General features: G+C 35.7%; 2 protein-coding genes across 13 annotated transcripts in view; one reads left to right on the top strand and one right to left on the bottom strand.

Moving 5' to 3' along the window:
- The window catches only part of LOC120426136 (cell adhesion molecule Dscam2), a 430444-nt gene that overhangs the window by 94401 nt on the left and 318838 nt on the right, over window positions 1–17205 (bottom strand). The window lies entirely within an intron of this gene.
- Window positions 6183–6516, top strand: LOC120432068 (DNA replication licensing factor Mcm7-like). Its single transcript, XM_039597200.2, has 2 exons — window positions 6183–6317; window positions 6375–6516. The coding sequence occupies exons 1-2, from the start codon at window positions 6188–6190 to the stop codon at window positions 6419–6421; spliced, it is 177 nt and encodes a 58-aa protein (XP_039453134.1). The 5' UTR covers window positions 6183–6187; the 3' UTR covers window positions 6422–6516.

Consider the following 17205-nt stretch of genomic DNA (forward strand, 5'->3'; position numbering starts at 1 on the left):
GCAGCACCATCCCGAGCATGGGTAAATAACAAGGGAAATGCGTAATAATACCTTTCTCTGGTATCAATACCAAATTTTGGTATTTCTGGACCCTTTAAAATTTGTTTTAAGGATTATGCAAGAGCAAAATGTGGTATCATACCAATTTAAGGTATTGTTTTGATATTGCGAAATTGCAGAATTTGTCAATGATCGAACACCACATTTTGGTATTCTTTTGGTATTACAGTAATTTATCAAATTCCTCGGAAACTATGGGAAAATTTTGACCAATTTTGACAAAATAATTAATTTTGCACTAAAATGATGTGTCAAAACGAATGCTTTCATTGAAAACCGGAAATTTCAAACTTAACTTTAAACATTTTTGATATACCCCCTACAAAAATGACTTGAAATTGTGGAAAATTTTCTAAGTCATGATGGCACATTTTGGTATTATTTTGGTATTAAAGTGTTTTATCAAATTCCTCTGAAACTATGGGAAAATGTTGACCAATTTTGAAAAAATAATTAATTTTGCGCTAAAATGATGTCTCAAAGCAAACGCTTTAATTGAAAACAGGAAATTTCAAACATGATTTTAAACATTTTTGATATACCCCCTAAAGAAATGACTTGAAATTGTGGAAAATTTTCTAAGTCAGGATGCCACATTTTGGTATTATCTTGGTATTGAAAGGTTTCATCAATTTTCTCTGAAACTATGGGAAATTTTTTAAAAATTTTGACGAGATAATTAATTTTGCGCTAAAATTACTTGAAACCCAAAAATGTTAAAGATGATTTAAAAAATTTGTGTGGTATACCCACAAATATTTTTTTCAAAAACGTTGAAATTTTCCTAAGTCGGGATAACCAAATACTTTGAAAAACGAGTCAATCTAAAGATGATTGAATTTTGGTGAATTTCAATTCAGTTTCATTTTAATTACACTTATTTTTCAATCTTGTTATTTTTCAGAAGCTTCAAGAACTTCAAGCACAGGCCGTTCATCAATGACAAATGCATTCGGTGTGGTGAAGAATATCACTAAGAACAACATGGAATCATCAGGTGAGTAGATTTGGCTGTTGCATATGAATCATTTCCATTTTTTCACTAACTGCAACTGCTGCACTAAAAATGGAATGACAATACCAAATTTTGGTATTTCTTGTGCAAATACCAGCGACCGAAATGTGCTCTTGGTTGCCCAGTAATAGATGGTAAAATACCATGAAATCATACCAAAATCATGTATGTGGAAGACCACAGAAATACCAAAATATGATTTTCCAAGGGCGCGGGAATACCTAAAATTAAAACCATGGCAATACCAAGTTTTGGTATTCAAGCAAATTTCAAAAATCCAGAAGACCTCAACTTAGTATTGAAATGGTTCTATTTTGTGGTATTATTTTACCTTTGGAATAACGTGGTTTGGTATTGTTGTGCCCTTCCACATACAAGACTTTGGTATGATTTCATGGTATTTTACCATCTATTACTGGGCAACCAAGGGCACATTTTGGTTGCTGTTATTTGCCCAAGTAATACCAAAATTTGGTATTCCCGTGTTATTTACCCCTGCTCGGGATCTGATGGAAGGTTGAATTTCCATGCAAAATTGAATTAGCTATTTTTGTATAGCTTTGCAAGCTTTGGAGCACATTGGCAGGGGGAAATGCGGCCGCATGTTGATGTTGACATGCGTACAAATTTTTCGCTTTACTGCCACTGGAGCAGTTTTAAGTATTTTTTGTTATTGAATTTGTGAAATTTAAAAATTAATTTAATTTAGTTTTCAATAAACTAACTTGCCTCTACAATCATGGATATTTTCTTCAAGGAAAAAAAAACCCTTTTGAATTTTGAGTTTCCAGAGAACCATGCAATAGCTCAATTCATCAAGGTGGTACAGGGCGGGGAGGAAACACTGCCAATCATACACCTGCTGCTGCTACCACTGGCCCCAACACACAGAGTTGGAGCGACGTTCTACGCAAATTACATTTTCCAATCCAACTCCCGCAACTCAACGCGAAAGGGAGGGAGAGAGCACAAATGAGTTCATCAAAAGCGCTTGCTCGCTCAACTCTTGCCTCTTGTTGGGCGATAAATTGATTTGTTTTCCGGGCTGGTTGTCGAAACGTAATTGACAGTTGACGAGAGCGGAAAAGCGCGGGAAAAGCGATACCATCAGCCAATTTGGGCCTCACCCTTTCAAATGTTTTGGATTATCGGCAGTGAATGGGGTTGCAAAATAGCGACTTGGCTGATGCTTGAAATTTCATTTGTGGGAGGCAAATTCAATTTTTGCGAATCAAAATTGAGAACGGAGAAATCAAATCATATTCTGATTTTACAAATAAAATGATTGCCTTTTCTTTTAAACTCATCAAAACTGTTATGTGATAGCTGAGTTATTCTTAAGAATTTCGGATTTTTTTCTGAAGTGTATGGATTTTTGTCATTACCGTATGTTTTTCGACTCTCAGAGCGGACTTTTAACAGGCTGGATTCTATATGGCTTTTCCCGAGCAGGGGTAAATAACACGGGAATACCAAATTTTGGTATTACTTGGGCAAATAACAGCGACCAAAATGTGCTCTTGGTTGCCCAGTAATAGATGGTAAAATACCATGAAATCATACCAAAATCTTGTATGTGGAAGGGCACAATAATACCAAACCATGTTATTCCAAAGGTAAAATAATAGCACAAAATAAAATCATTTCAATACCAACTTGAGGTCTTCTGGATTTTTGAACATTGCTTGAATACCAAAACTTGGTATTGCCATAGTTTTAATTTTAGGTATTCCCGCGCCCTTGGAAAGTCATATTTTGGTATTCCTGTGGTCTTCCACAAACATGATTTTGGTATGATTTCATGGTATTTTACCATCTATTACTGGGCAACCAAGAGCACATTTTGGTCGCTGGTATTCGCACAAGTAATACCAAAATTTTGTATTTTCATACCATTTTTAGTGCAGCAGTTGCAGTTAGTGAAAAAAACGGAAATGATCCATATGCAACAGCCAAATCTACTCACCTGATGATTCCATGTTGTTCTTAGTGATATTCTTCACCACACCGAATGCATTTGTCATTGATGAACGGCCTGTGCTTGAAGTTCTTGAAGCTTCTGAAAAATAACAAGATTGAAAAATAAGTATTATTAAAATGAAACTGGATTGAAATTCACCAAAATTCAATAATATGTTGATTGACTCGTTTTTCAAAGTATTTGGTTATCCCGACTTAGAGAAATTTCAACGCGTTTGAAAAAAATATTAGTGGGTATATCACAAAAAAAAATTAAATCAGATTTAACATTTTTGGGTTTCAAGTCCTTTTAGCGCAAAATTAATTATCAAGTCAAAAATTTAAAAAAAAATCCATTGTTTCAGAGAAAATGGATGAAACCTTTCAATACCAAAATAATACCAAAATGTGGCATCCTGACTTAGAAAATTTTCCACAGTTTCAAGTCATTGCTTTAGGGGGTATATCAAAAATGTTTAAAATCAAGTTTGAAATTTCCGGTTTTCAATGAAAGCATTCGCTTTGAGACATCATTTAAGCGCAAAATTAATTATTTTGTCAAATTTGGTCAAAATTTTCCCATAATTTCAGAGGAAATTGATGAAACCTTTCAATACCAAAATAATACCAAAATGTGGCATCCTGACTTAGAAAATTTTCCACAGTTTCAAGTCATTGCTTTAGGGGGTATATCAAAAATGTTTAAAATCAAGTTTGAAATTTCCGGTTTTCAATGAAAGCATTCGCTTTGAGACATCATTTAAGCGCAAAATTAATTATTTTGTCAAATTTGGTCAAAATTTTCCCATAATTTCAGAGGAATTTGATAAAACACTTTAATACCAAAATAATACCAAAATGTGCCATCCTGACTTAGAAAATTTTCCACAATTTCAAGTCATTTCTGTAGGGGGTATATCAAAAATGTTTAAAATCAAGTTTGAAATTTCCGGTTTTCAATGAAAGCATTCGCTTTGAGACATCATTTTAGCGCAAAATTAATTATTTTGTCAAAATTGGTCAAAATTTTCCCATAGTTTCAGAGGAATTTGATAAAACACATTAATACCAAAATAATACCTAAATGTGCCATTCTGACTTAGAAAATTTTCCACAATTTCAAGTCATTTCTGTAGGGGGTATATCAAAAATGTTTAAAACCAAGTTTGAAATTTCCGGTTTTCAATGAAAGCATTCGCTTTGAGACATCATTTTAGCGCAAAATTAATTATTTTGTCAAAATTGGTCAAAATTTTCCCATAGTTTCAGAGGTATTTGATAAAACACTTTAATACCAAAATAATACCAAAATGTGCCATTCTGACTTAGAAAATTTTCCACAATTTCAAGTCATTTCTGTAGGGGTATATCAAAAATGTTTAAAACCAAGTTGGAAATTTCCGGTTTTCAATGAAAGCATTCGCTTTGAGACATCATTTTAGCGCAAAATTAATTATTTTGTCAAAATTGGTCAAAATTTTCCCATAGTTTCAGAGGAATTTGATAAAATACTGTAATACCAAAATAATACCAAAATGTGGTGTTCGACCATTGACAAATTCTGCAATTTTGCAATATCAAAACAATACCTTAAATTGGTATGATACCACATTTTGCTCTTGCATAATCCTCAAGACAAATTTTAAAGGGTCCAGGAATACCAAAATTTGGTATTGATACCAGAGAAAGGTATTATTACGCATTTCCCTTGTTATTTACCCATGCTCGGGTTCCCTAACGTACTGATTTGTACGGAATTTAATGATGACAACAAAAACTTTTGAAATCTAAATTCTTTTTTGTTTTGCTAAGGCTTTCGCTTAGAAGAAACTAAGGTTATTTTGGATAGATTTGCGGGTTTGATTCAATGACAAATTGATTATCATTTTTTTTCAAATTCCTTAAATACCAAGATTACTTAAATTATTCGTAAAAGACAACTTGAACTTGACGATTTGATGCAGAAAACCAAGGTTTATTTTAAGAATGTTCATGTCAGCTGTAAATGAGTAATTCTTCGCCAACTCACCCATCTTCGATTTGTGTGGAACTTTGTCCTAAGGGGTTATTTGTATCCTTGATCACTAATCCGAGCTCCATTTTTCTATATCTCGTTACGACGGTGTGGTACGACCCCTTCCATTTTTAAACATGCGAAAAACGCAAGGGGGTTGACACTCGATCATTCTGGAATCATTCTAGTTTAATTCCAGAATGATTGGAATGATGAGAATGTTTTGCTCTATAATATGAGTTTTTCAGATTAGCGTGTACACGTCAAAAAATCAAAACAAAACAAACAAGGGATACGTATTTTCATACGATTGTGTGTTCGTTCCGTCATCGTTTGCGGCAAGCGAAAGCCTCTGCGGAAGTGCCTCCCAACGTGCACTAGGCATCCAGAAGAGGATCTCGCGGAATTTGCCGGTGGAAGAGGACGTTTAAAAACACAAGCCGGTGACGAGCTGATGGAGGAGGTTTGAACAGTCACTATCGTTTCCAACAGGAGACGGCCGTGACGGAAGACTGTCTCAAGGTGGACCAATTCGACGAGGACCCCCGACACGTACTGACCATACTCTGGGACTTGAACGGTGAACGAGGAGATGCGTCTGCTGGCTGGTTCTGTGGTGGAGATGACCCTGGCCAGGATGGCAGAGTCACCGGCAAGGAACCGATCACGGACGCTGAATCCGAACGAGCCGCATGATTCGCGGAACACAATTCCGGCCGTGCTGATCAAGCGTTACGAGACTTACTTCAAAGGCACCGAGCGTGTCGAAGGCGTTTTTGTTCCGGGAGGTAAAGGCAGAGAGCATCGGCAAGTTGGTCACGGTTCGAGGAATTGTTACTCGTTGCACCAAGATGAGGCCCATGATGAAGGTGGCCACTTATACGTGTGACCGTTGTGATGCCGAGATGTACCAAACGGTGAGCTCGACGAGCTCCATGCCAACGATTTATTGTCCGTCGGAGGATTGCCGCTGAACAAATCCGGTGGCCGTATGTACCCGCAGACGCGTGGTTCCAAGTTTATGAAGTTCCAGGAGAAAGCGATCCAGAAGCACAGCGATCGGGTTCCCGTGGGACACATTCCGCGCTTGTTGACCGTGACGCGGTCGCGGTTTGAATAAGTCCGAGGCTGACCACGACATGACCTTCACCTCGGACCAAAACTTGCTGAGAATTTTGCGCCTCACGGTCGACGAAGTTCCGGAGGCTCTCCGTCTGTTGGAATTTTCCAAGAACTCGCTGAACCAAACCGAGCAGAAAAGGCCACTCAGTAAGTTACTTAATAAATGACCCAAATTGCGCCCGTACAATCCTTTTTTTTTCACAGCGTCCATAACGCGTCGGACAAGATCTTTGCGCTGGTGCGGGAGTTGACCAGGCGAGCAATACGGTCAAGATCTCGGACGTGATGGAGCGCTGCACCACCAAAGGCTACAAGCCGGGCCAGGATGATGCCTGCATCGAGGAGTAAGAGGAGCTGAACCAGAGGTCAACCAGACGCAAACGAAAATTACCTATAACTAAACGAAAATTGTTAGCGTGTTTTTATTCCTACCTACTCTTCAACTCTTGTTCATCGCGCGAATAGATGCAGTTTTTTTGTAATCGCATATTTTATCACCTGGATTGAAAAATAAGTTGCTTTTGCGCGTCAGAAACCGCACCTACACAACCAAAACCTGCCAACCATCTCAACAAGATTTCCCTGGTCACGGAGACAGCAGTCGGAACCTGCCGGAATACAGGAGGAAAACAATCCGCGGTGAACGTGGCAACAGCACAGTGGTACCCCACAACAGCAACGGAAGTTACGGGTAACCTCACCATAAGGACAACCAGCAGCAGCTGCAATCTAAGCAGCAGTCTAACAGGAACAGGTCGCTGCAAAGGAGAAGATTCCACTAAGGGTCAGAATTCCACCGTAGAAGCGGGCGTCGCCTCAGCAGTAGCCTTGAAATCGGCCGCAGCCGCAGGAGTCACGCGACCATTCCAGAATCTCAAATCCCCCCACCCTTCCCTATATTTATTTAAATATCAATAAAGCTTTTTTTTTAAGTAACTACTTAGTTTATCAGGTTATCAGGATTCTCCTTGTACCACTCCATTTTGGCCTTGGATTGGAACACTTCGCCGTAGTGACACACAATGTCCTTATTCGGGGAGATTTTGTTCAGATGGTGACGATTGCGGTGCTGAGCCAGGTTCGAATACTGCCGGAAGTGCTGATCGCAGTTGGGACACTAGATTGGCGCCTTCCCGTGTGGATTCGCACATGCTCGAAGAGACGTAGACGCAGCAACCGCCGACGCCCCGCCGTTGCTAACACGTTCAACTTACTGTCAACAACGGCTTCGTGTGTTCCCCTTGCTTGTGCGCTCGCCGCTTCTTCAGCAGAGCAAACGACTTGGGACACTCGGTGCAGCGGTACGTGCGCACCTTGGCCATAAGCTTGTGATGATCACCGGATGAGGATGCGCCCAGTCCAAGGTAGTTGTTGGTTCCGCTGCCACTGGCACCAGCAAAGACGCCGTCGCCGTTGTAGACTGATAGTGTTTGTTGCCATCGTCCGTCGGGTCGATGGCCACTTGGTTGGATGGTTGACGAAATGAAGCTTGTAATCATCGATGATGATGGGCACGCGGTGGAACCAGATTCACGGATGGAACGAGGTTATCATGTGTCAGGTTTTTCTCGCTGTATAGAAGGTAGATAAATTATGAGAATTTTATTCAAATTGTAATCCAGTTTACTTACATTTGCTTTTGATAAACATTTTTATTCCATCTGGTCAGCGGGGCTTCCTTTCTTGGCACCTGTAGCAACCTCCTTCACTGACTTGTTTTTAACATCCTCTTCCACCGGAAAATTCCGCCAAGTCCAGTTCCGGTAACCACGTACTCGTTGAGGATCGGAACTTCCGTTTGTCATAAACGACGTCGGAACTCACACCGGCTTCTCGACGTCTGGTTTTGTTTATTTACTTTTTCCTTTAAAAAAATGACAGCTTCAGATTGATCACACGCGAAAACAGAATTAGTGGAAACGGAATTATTAAGTGTATGCCTGCATCATTCCAGAATCATTCTGGAATAAATAGAATGATTCGAATGAAAATATTCGAAATGTCAACCCCCTTGGAAAAACGTGTTTTTCATTAAGGGGTTACATACATGTAAAAATCTCAAAAAATCATATTTCCGATTATTTATTAAATCCTTTCAAAAGATGATTTCAAATCACTCCAGAAAGTTTCATAAAGATATTTTATGATTTAAGTGAGTCGAAGACGACTTAAGTTCAAAGTTTTGCTATGCGCAAAGTGAACCGTCAAACACCGAGTTGATTTGCGGGTGCCACGATATCTCGAGATGGGATGGACCAAATTGGCTGAAATTTGGAGTGTGGACTCTCAAGACATATCATGTGCATGACGAAGCCTGATTTTGAAATTTAGGCTTTTAAAAAAATACAAAAATCAAAAACTGTTGATTTTTAATATGAAAAACTAAAAAAAATATTTTTATTTTTTTAAAATAAACTTTTTAAGAATCGGCCGCCTTCGTCATGCACACGGGACCAGTTAAGTGAGTCTTCACCAAAATTTTGAGCCGATTTGGTCAACGCAGTGTTGAGATATCGTGGCACCCGTTTTTTGAAACTGCTAACTTAAAATAGCTATATCTCGGCAATGGTACATCCAAATGTCTTCATATTTATTTTGTTAAAAGATGAAAATGTATATTTTAATGCCCTGAAAACAAATTTAAAGAAATATTTAGTGTGTGCTCATACCAACCCTTGACATTTTTGCCAATTTATATGTATGTAACGCCTTAATTTGCAGCCTGAAATGATGATGGTTTAGAAATTTTGTGTCAAAAGATTTTTTATGTAAAATTGTACGCCCGATTTGATAACGTAGGGGAAATATACCATTTCTCAGCCTATTTCTATTATCGGCCTATCAGCACTTTGATCATGAATTACAGCTTCTGCAAAGTATGTTTGACTGTTCCAAAGTAACAAATAGTTCAAATAAAAGTGAGCAAGCAACCCTTTTTCATCGAAAAATAATAATATTGGGACATGTCATTTTATTGGAAATATAATGTACTTTTCGAATCTGCAAACACCCAGGAGGGGCAGTTTGCATTAAGAACAATGTTCCACAAAGTTGTAGAGTAGACAAATACAAAAAAATAAATAAAAACACATAAGAGGTTTGCTTATAACCAGCACGAGTTTTTAAAAAAAAACTTAAACATTTCGCAAAACTACGTATTTTTGAATAAACGTAAAAAAAAAGTTTTTTACAATATGGGTATCCAATGATCGCTCGATCGTTCAAACATGTCATAGAAACAATACTTTTTTTGAAAATACTCAAAATTTTCACAAACTCACGCATCTTTGAATGTATACTCAAAATATATTTTTTCTACAATATGGGTATCAAACGATTGAACATTTTCAATACATATTATAAGTAATAATACTTTTTTTCAAAATACCCCAAGCTTTCACAAAACTACGTATTTTCGAATAAATTTTGCAAAATTTTGTTGTTTGCAATATGGTCGGTAATGTTTCATACATTTCGAAAGTAATTTTTTTTTATTCTCAAAATTTTCACAAATGTAGAAATAAAAAAAACTAGAGATAAAAAACTTCAAGTTCCAGTTATAGTATCATTTCGAAAATACGTAGATATGTGAAATTTTTTTATTATTTTCATAAAAGATTTCAAAAAAAATTGTGAAAAGAAATCTGTTTAATTACGTACACAATACAAGCATACGTAGGTTTGTAAAAATCTTTAGTATTTGAAAAAAAAGTTTTATCACTTTCGAAATGTATTGGAAAAATCTGTTTTGTACCAAAATCCGATATTTTTTACTCATCGAACCTTATTTCAGAATCCTGAACTCAGATAGGACTACTTTAATCGCCAAGCAAAAACAAAAGGTGTCTTATTTATAAGAAACTCACATGCCAAATTTTAGCTAAATCGCACTTTTAATCTAAACCGTGGTTTTAAGTTTGATCGATGATAAGAATTATAATTTTTTTGAAAAAAAGTGAAATCATGAAAAAAAATTTTTTTTCGAAGGATTATTGGTCTTTTGAGCAGTTCTCTCAGATTTCGGTCATTCGATTTTTTTTTGTATTTTTTAATCCGACTGAAACTTTTTTGGTGCCTTCGTTATGCTCAAAAGGGCCAAACATTCAATATTACGCCCTTTTGAAATGTTAGTCTTGGTTTAAAAAAATTTAAAAATATTTTTCGAAAAAAATCAATCGGAAAATTTTACATATATTTCATATTTTAACATTGAAAATCGGACAATTAGTTGCTGAGCTATCGACATTAAAAATTGATGTATTTTTTGGGTGAGACTTAGAAAACATCAATTTTCCAGTTTTTAAACCTTTGCATGGCAATATCTCAGCAACTAAGGGTCGTATCAACAAAGTTCAAAAAAGCAAAATATAGAGAATTTTCTCAGCTTTTCAAAAAATATTTTTTTCAAAAGTGGGCACACATGTGCACCTATTAAAAAAAATTGAAAACTGCGACTATTTTCAAAAAAGTCACCTAAAAATGGATTTAATTTGAAAACGGTGCACTTTATCAAAATTTCACTAAAGTACTTTATGATTGCAAATTTGATTTTACATCGGAAAATGAAGTTGAAAAATTTTTGCGACCAATATTTCGATTTTTTGAAAAAATCAGTATTGATCAAAAAATTCATAACTCGCTCAAAGATTTTTTGCACAACCTGGAAATTTCTGAAAAGTTGGCATTTTATGTCCTCTAAAACATATCAAAAAATAAAAAAAAATAAAAAATAGTGTTTTTTTGCAAATCAAGTTTTAGTGATAAAAAGTTAAATAAAAAATCACCAAATTTTTTTTTACCGTGTATCATTTTTTTCCAGTGTAGTCCGTATCCATACCTACAACTTTGCCGAAGAAACAAAATCGATCAAAAAATTCCTTCAAAAGATACAGATTTTTGAATTTTCATACATCATTTTTGTATGGACAGCTGCCAAATTTGTATGGAAAATTATATGGACAAACTAATGATGCAAAATGGCTTCTTTGGACATACCGAAGGCACCAAAAAAGTTTCAGACGGATTAAAAAATACGAAAATTAAAATTGAAGAAAAAATACCGATTTCGTAGAGATTTCGTCTTTTGCAGTTTATTTAAAAAAATAAAAAAGGAAGAAGAAGTGTGTGTGTGTGTGTGTGTGTGTGTGTGTGTGTGTGTGTGTGTGTGTGTGTTAGAGAGAGAGCGTATGTGACCAATATTCTCACTGAGTTTTCTCAGCACTGGCTGAACCGATTTTGGTCAGTTGCATTCAATTTGGTTTGAGGTCCCTTAAGTACCTAATAATTTTTATAAAGTTTTGATTTGTAGTTCAAAAGTTATGTATACAAATGTGTTTTGCCTTCCTCACTGAGGTAAGGCTATAATCCTGCTCTAAAAATGAACTTTCTATAAAAAGCTCCTAGACCCACCTTCATGTATACATATCGACTCAGAATCGAAAACTGAACAAATGTCTGTGTGTGTGTATGTGTGTGTGTATGTATGTATGTGACCAAAATTCTCACTGAGTTTTCTCAGCACTGGCAGAACCGATTTTGATCGAACCAGTTGCATTCGACTTGGTTTAGGGTCCCATACATCGCTATTGAATTGTTTGAAGTTTCGATAAGTAGTTCAAAAGTTATGTATAAAAATGTGTTTTCACAAATACCCGGATCTCAATTATATGCATGTAAACTTTGTCCGGATCCATCATCCGACCCATCGTTGGTTAGGTAATTGAAAGGCCTTTCCAATGAGTCCAAAACATTGAAGATCTGGCAACCCTGTCTCGAGTTATGACCACTTAAGTGATATTTATGTACATTTTTGAAGCCGGATCTCACTTAAATGTATGTGAACTATGACCAGATCCATCATCCGACCCATCGTTGGTTAGGTAATTGAAAGGCCTTTCTAATGAGTCCAAGACATTGAAGATCTGGCAACCCTGTCTCGAGTTATGACCACTTAAGTGATATTTATGTACTTTTTTGAAGCCGGATCTCACTTAAATGTATGTAAACTATGTCCGGATTACCCATTAGGTAATTGAAAGGACTTTCCAATGAGTCCAGAGCATTGAAGAACTGACAACCCTGTATCGAGTTATTACCACATAAGTTATACATTGTGTTCTTTTTTTCTGGATCTAAAAAAATGCTGAAACCACTCATTTACCCATTTTTGGTAAAAAGTGAGGAAGGCATCAACCACATAGGTGGATTAAGTTTGTTTTTCTTTTGCAATGTTACACATAACCAAATTAAATTCGCATTCTTTAAGTATACTTCAATTTCACTCACATCCAATTTAAAACGAATTCCACCTGGCCTGCCCGCGCTGTGTGAGTGTTGCTGCTGAGTGTGGCTTCTCAATTTCGTTCGAAAATCTAAAGCACACAGCTGCCGGGGCCAGCGCCAGCAGCCATCCGGAAAAGGCTCTTTGATGTTGGTGCGGTCGGTTGGAAGTGGGTAAACGATTTTTTTTTTCGTTCTCAGACTTTGTGTGTACACTCTGCCTTCAGGGGTATGTTTAATCAAGAGCTTTCAAAATAAGTATTATAACGGAAAGGCCACGACTGATGGATAAATTCTCTTTCAAGAAGATTTGGTATTTATTTGGTATTCAATGAAATTTGAACTCCAACCTAAAATTATTATTATTCAAATGAAAGAAAGACAAAATTCTGAACCAATTTTTATCACATATTTGATTTTCAATCTGCCAACCCGACAAAAAATCCTTAAAAATAGAACTTACAAGGACAAATTTTACGCACACCTTGTCACGTCAAGGTCACGTCACCCGTTAATTGGGTGCGAATCGTTTTTCCGAAAAATGACACATCGCTAAACTGCTACCCAAGACACGAAGATGTTTTTACTTGGACAACGAAAGAGGTGGGCGCAACAATTTTCCGTGAAAATGGATCTCCGTCGAAGCATGGCGAGCACGTTTTTCCACTTTCCCCAGCTAACTTTTCTCCTGTTCGTGGCGAATCACTTGGTGTTTTTATGTTTGAATATTAATTTTTATATTTTGATTAGTTAGATGAAATATTGATTAATTTAATGTTTTGTGATCATCTTTTTGGTTAAAAATGAGATTCCGTCACGTAAGTTATTGTTTGCCATAATCTTCATTTATGTTAGAATGTTTGAAAATCACCGAAAGCGTTTCTCCCGAAACACAAATAAAAGTATTTTCTTCTGTTTCATGACACATGTACAACGCCACAAAAACTCACAAAAAGATCAAGCGTAAAAGTTACGGTGTGTGTGTGGCCATGTGACACAAATTTGGTTTTAAAAGTTTTCCAAAGTGGTCGCTCGTTTGCGGTCACGCGATAAGTGGAAAATTTGGCATCACAACGACGACGACGACGGTGAAGACGTGTCTGGCTGAAAGTTTCGATCGAGTGTCGGTGGAAGAATCCGTTGGCGTGGAAAATTAACGCAAACATTGCTAAATATAGAAAGAGTTGATGATGTTTGATGGAAGAAAACTGAGAGACTTCAGCATTTCCACAGTAAATCATTGGAATATATATTTAAAAAATAAACGATTAAAGTATTTAAGGTAAACTTTATGCCAAAAATACATCAATTATTGCAGTCCGCCTGTACCCAGTCTTGGCGAACTGCAAATCATGAAAATATCTGCAAAACATACTCATCTAACACCATAAAACATTTTAAAAAATCAGTTTGTTAAATATAGCACCACTTTTTGTTAAATGGCACCACTTTTCTGTCAAAAATGCACATGTCGCATTTTTTATGGGCCATACTGTAATACAGTATTACCGTTTGCCTTTGTTAACGCCAAAATTTCATTATTTTTTTTTAATTTGGATGGAACTTTGCGTGTAGGGGAAAGTGGGGCAAGTGTAACAAGCTAAGGAAATGATCGTTGTAACCCATTAAAAACGTTAAAAATCTGTCGGATTTTATAATAATCATATTATTCCAGGTCTTGACTAAGACTTTGATAGAATGAGTTTTCAAAAAATCCTGTTTTGTAATGCAAAAAATGATTTTAATTTTTTTTATTTTCCGTATGTTCTACTCAACTAGTGGGGCAAGACGAACAACCCGTTGGGGCAAGAGGAACAATGCATGAAAAAACATGTTAATTTGCTGACAATTGAACTGTTATCACTTAGATACATCAGATTAGGATGTATTAGAAACGTTTCTTTCATTTTTAGATTAAAGAATATTATTTTACTAAAAATTTGATCGTTTTTACGAAAAAGATTATTACTTAGATGAAAAAAAGGAAATTTTCATAATATCGCTATATTTTGTATGGACATTTTTTTAAACAATTGTTTATCAGTTATTAAGTACGTTTATTTATTTCTTTCCCAATAAAATATGTTGTTGCAGCAATTCGTATTTTTTTCCATACTAAAAATCCATATGGTACACTTGCCCAACATGAACAAATTTTTTTAAAAGCTCTCAACAAATATAACCAAAAGTTAAATCATACTTTATAATAGGTGCAAGTCATTGGTAGGGACACTACTGATCTAGGAAAAATGAGCCTTAAAACGAACCCAAAGTCTTATTTTGTACTTTCCAAATATTATAAGAAAATAAAGGTTTGTAAAAAAACTTCATTAAATCTTATGCTCCGTGGCGTTTACGTCGTTTTGGCGGTTATGTGGTAGTAGAATCAGCTAATTGCAGTGCTAGCAACATTTCCTCATACTGGAAATAATCAAAATTGTAAAAATTACGGCCGTACGAGCGATTGTTCCTCTTGCCCCATATGGTCGTCTTGCCCCACCTTCCCCTATCTTTTTTATAACAAAAGAAGACATTGCATAATAAGTTTTTTTTTATCTTTTGTTTGGGCTGTTTAAGATGCAACTATAGAGGAGAAAATTGTGACGTCAGAAATGAACTCAAGTCACTCAAAGTTCATTTTAAAAACGAAACTATTGGCACTACGCCCCCCGGGGCATGGCCTTCCTCTAACGTGGGATTTCTGCTCCAGCGCCTCTGACGAGACAGGAGAAACCGGGACCGACGTTTTACTTCACCATCCGATAGAAGCTCAGTGGATAAGGCGGGAATCGAACCCGCGTCTCATAGCATCATCGGGATCGGCAGCCGAAGCCGCTACCCCTGCGCCACGAGACCCACCCCCCCAGTTCATTTTGTGAGTGACTTTAACAGTTTGGCCTAGTTTGACAGCTACCTTGTCCCCAGTTTTTATGTGGGAGAGAAAAGGAGGCGAATACTTTATGAAAATCATACCTGTCAAAATTCCTAGCCTCAAAATTTTGTCGCGAGTTGCTTTTCTCCTCTATTGAGCAATGGCATGAGCTGTTCTAAATTAACTTGACATCTTAGCAATCTATTCTTAAAAAAAAAAAACATTTTTCGAAATACTTGAAAAAAGGTCGAGGATAACTTTTTTGATTTTTTTTGTTTGTAAAATCAGAATTTCGATCAAATAGTACTTTACATTTACTTCCAAATATATTTTTTGTGAAAAAAAAAAAAATACTTTTCAAACTGTTAAAGTCATGACCAAGCTTGATCACCTCTGAACACATTTTTTTTCGAAAAGGTCTGTAACTTTCCTATAAAATTTGCTTACAAAAGAAGTTCCCATCTTCAACAATGATTAATGAGATACATCCCCCGAAAGAAAAGCAAACAAGAAAAATGTGTTTTATGCATTACCAAAATAGCATCGGTTAGCATAAATCAGCAACTCTGCGTTCGATTTTAAAATGTTTGGGTTGGCTTGAAAATTTTAAAAATATATTTTTCCCTGTTAAAAAATTGCAACGCTATTTTGGTGTTTGATTTTCTTTCAGAGGCTCAGAAACAGAGGTGGGCAAAACCGTCCTTTTTTTGGGAGCCGCTCTTTTTCGCTCGCTCATTAAAATGAGCGGCTCTTTCGCTCATTTTAAAAATTTGATGAAATGTATATTTTTAAGCATGTTGTGTTGTTAACCCTTTTTTATTTGACTTAAATAAATGAAAAAAGCCTCTACAGGTAAAAAAGTCACAGATTCAACCAAAAAAACAATTCAAACGGTGATCCATAACAAATTATATGTAAAGCCCTTTTTTATTGCAAAATTGATTTTAATCTAAAACTGAAGTCAAAAAGTTGCTTGCCTTTTTTCTACGTTTTTATTAAATATGATTTACAAAAATTGGCAACACTGCTAAATAAATTTTGTCCAACTCAAAAGATTGTTTTGTCATCCAGAAATTAGATTTTTCAAAAATGGTTATTTAACGTGCAATTGATTTTTTTTCTTTAAAATCATTGAAGGAAATGTGTTATTATTTTAAGAGTGATAACTATTTATTTCTTAGAAGTCCAACGCAATATCAACAACTTTGCAGTAACGTGATTTGAAATTGCAATTATAATTTAACATCGGAAAATGATGTTTACCATACTCTTATTTTTGATGCAATCATTTTTTTCCAAAAATTATACCCTTCATACCAGATTTTGCACCTTCTTAAATTTGATTCAAAAGAAGTCTTTTTAGTCCGTGTCCATAACATGATAAAATTAAAAATTTGAAAATTATGTATTTTAGTAATTCAGCCTAAAAAAAAAATAAATTAATGAAAAAAAATTCCCGTGTACTTTTGATTTCAAATAGTCCTGAAAGGTCCCAAACATAACCTACAACTTTGCCGAAATTGTCAAATCTATCAAAACCAGAATTTCGAATATTCATATACCCATTATGAAGGGGAAAAAATTACAAAGTTTAAAATTGCGATAAATTTTCAAAATCCCACACAATTACTCAGTTATTAACCACTAAAACTTAAAAAAATCTCTTTTCCAATAAGGTCGTTGCTAATATTTTGAATAACATATGAAACCATGGCTCGTAATTTCAATATTTAAACGTTTTTTTTTATTTTTTTGCTTCCCCCTTTCCCTCGACTTTGGTCAGAGTCGAGGGACATAAACTTCAAAAAATATTTGCAACGGCCTAGTTGAAAAAGAGAAAATGTTCACCTAACCTAACCTAATAATCCTATCAGCCAAAGCTAT

This window comes from Culex pipiens, chromosome 3, assembly GCF_016801865.2.
Source record: "Culex pipiens pallens isolate TS chromosome 3, TS_CPP_V2, whole genome shotgun sequence".
Taxonomy (NCBI): domain Eukaryota; kingdom Metazoa; phylum Arthropoda; class Insecta; order Diptera; family Culicidae; genus Culex; species Culex pipiens.

What these genes read in the sequence shown, in the direction of transcription:
- LOC120432068 (XM_039597200.2), top strand. Translation starts at nt 6,188, where the DNA reads ATGACCTTCACCTCGGACCAAAACTTGCTGAGAATTTTGCGCCTCACG. An exon ending in CGAGCAGAAAAGGCCACTCA is followed by an intron (nt 6,318 to 6,374) that starts GTAAGTTACTTA and finishes TTTTTTTCACAG; the next exon opens with CGTCCATAACGCGTCGGACA.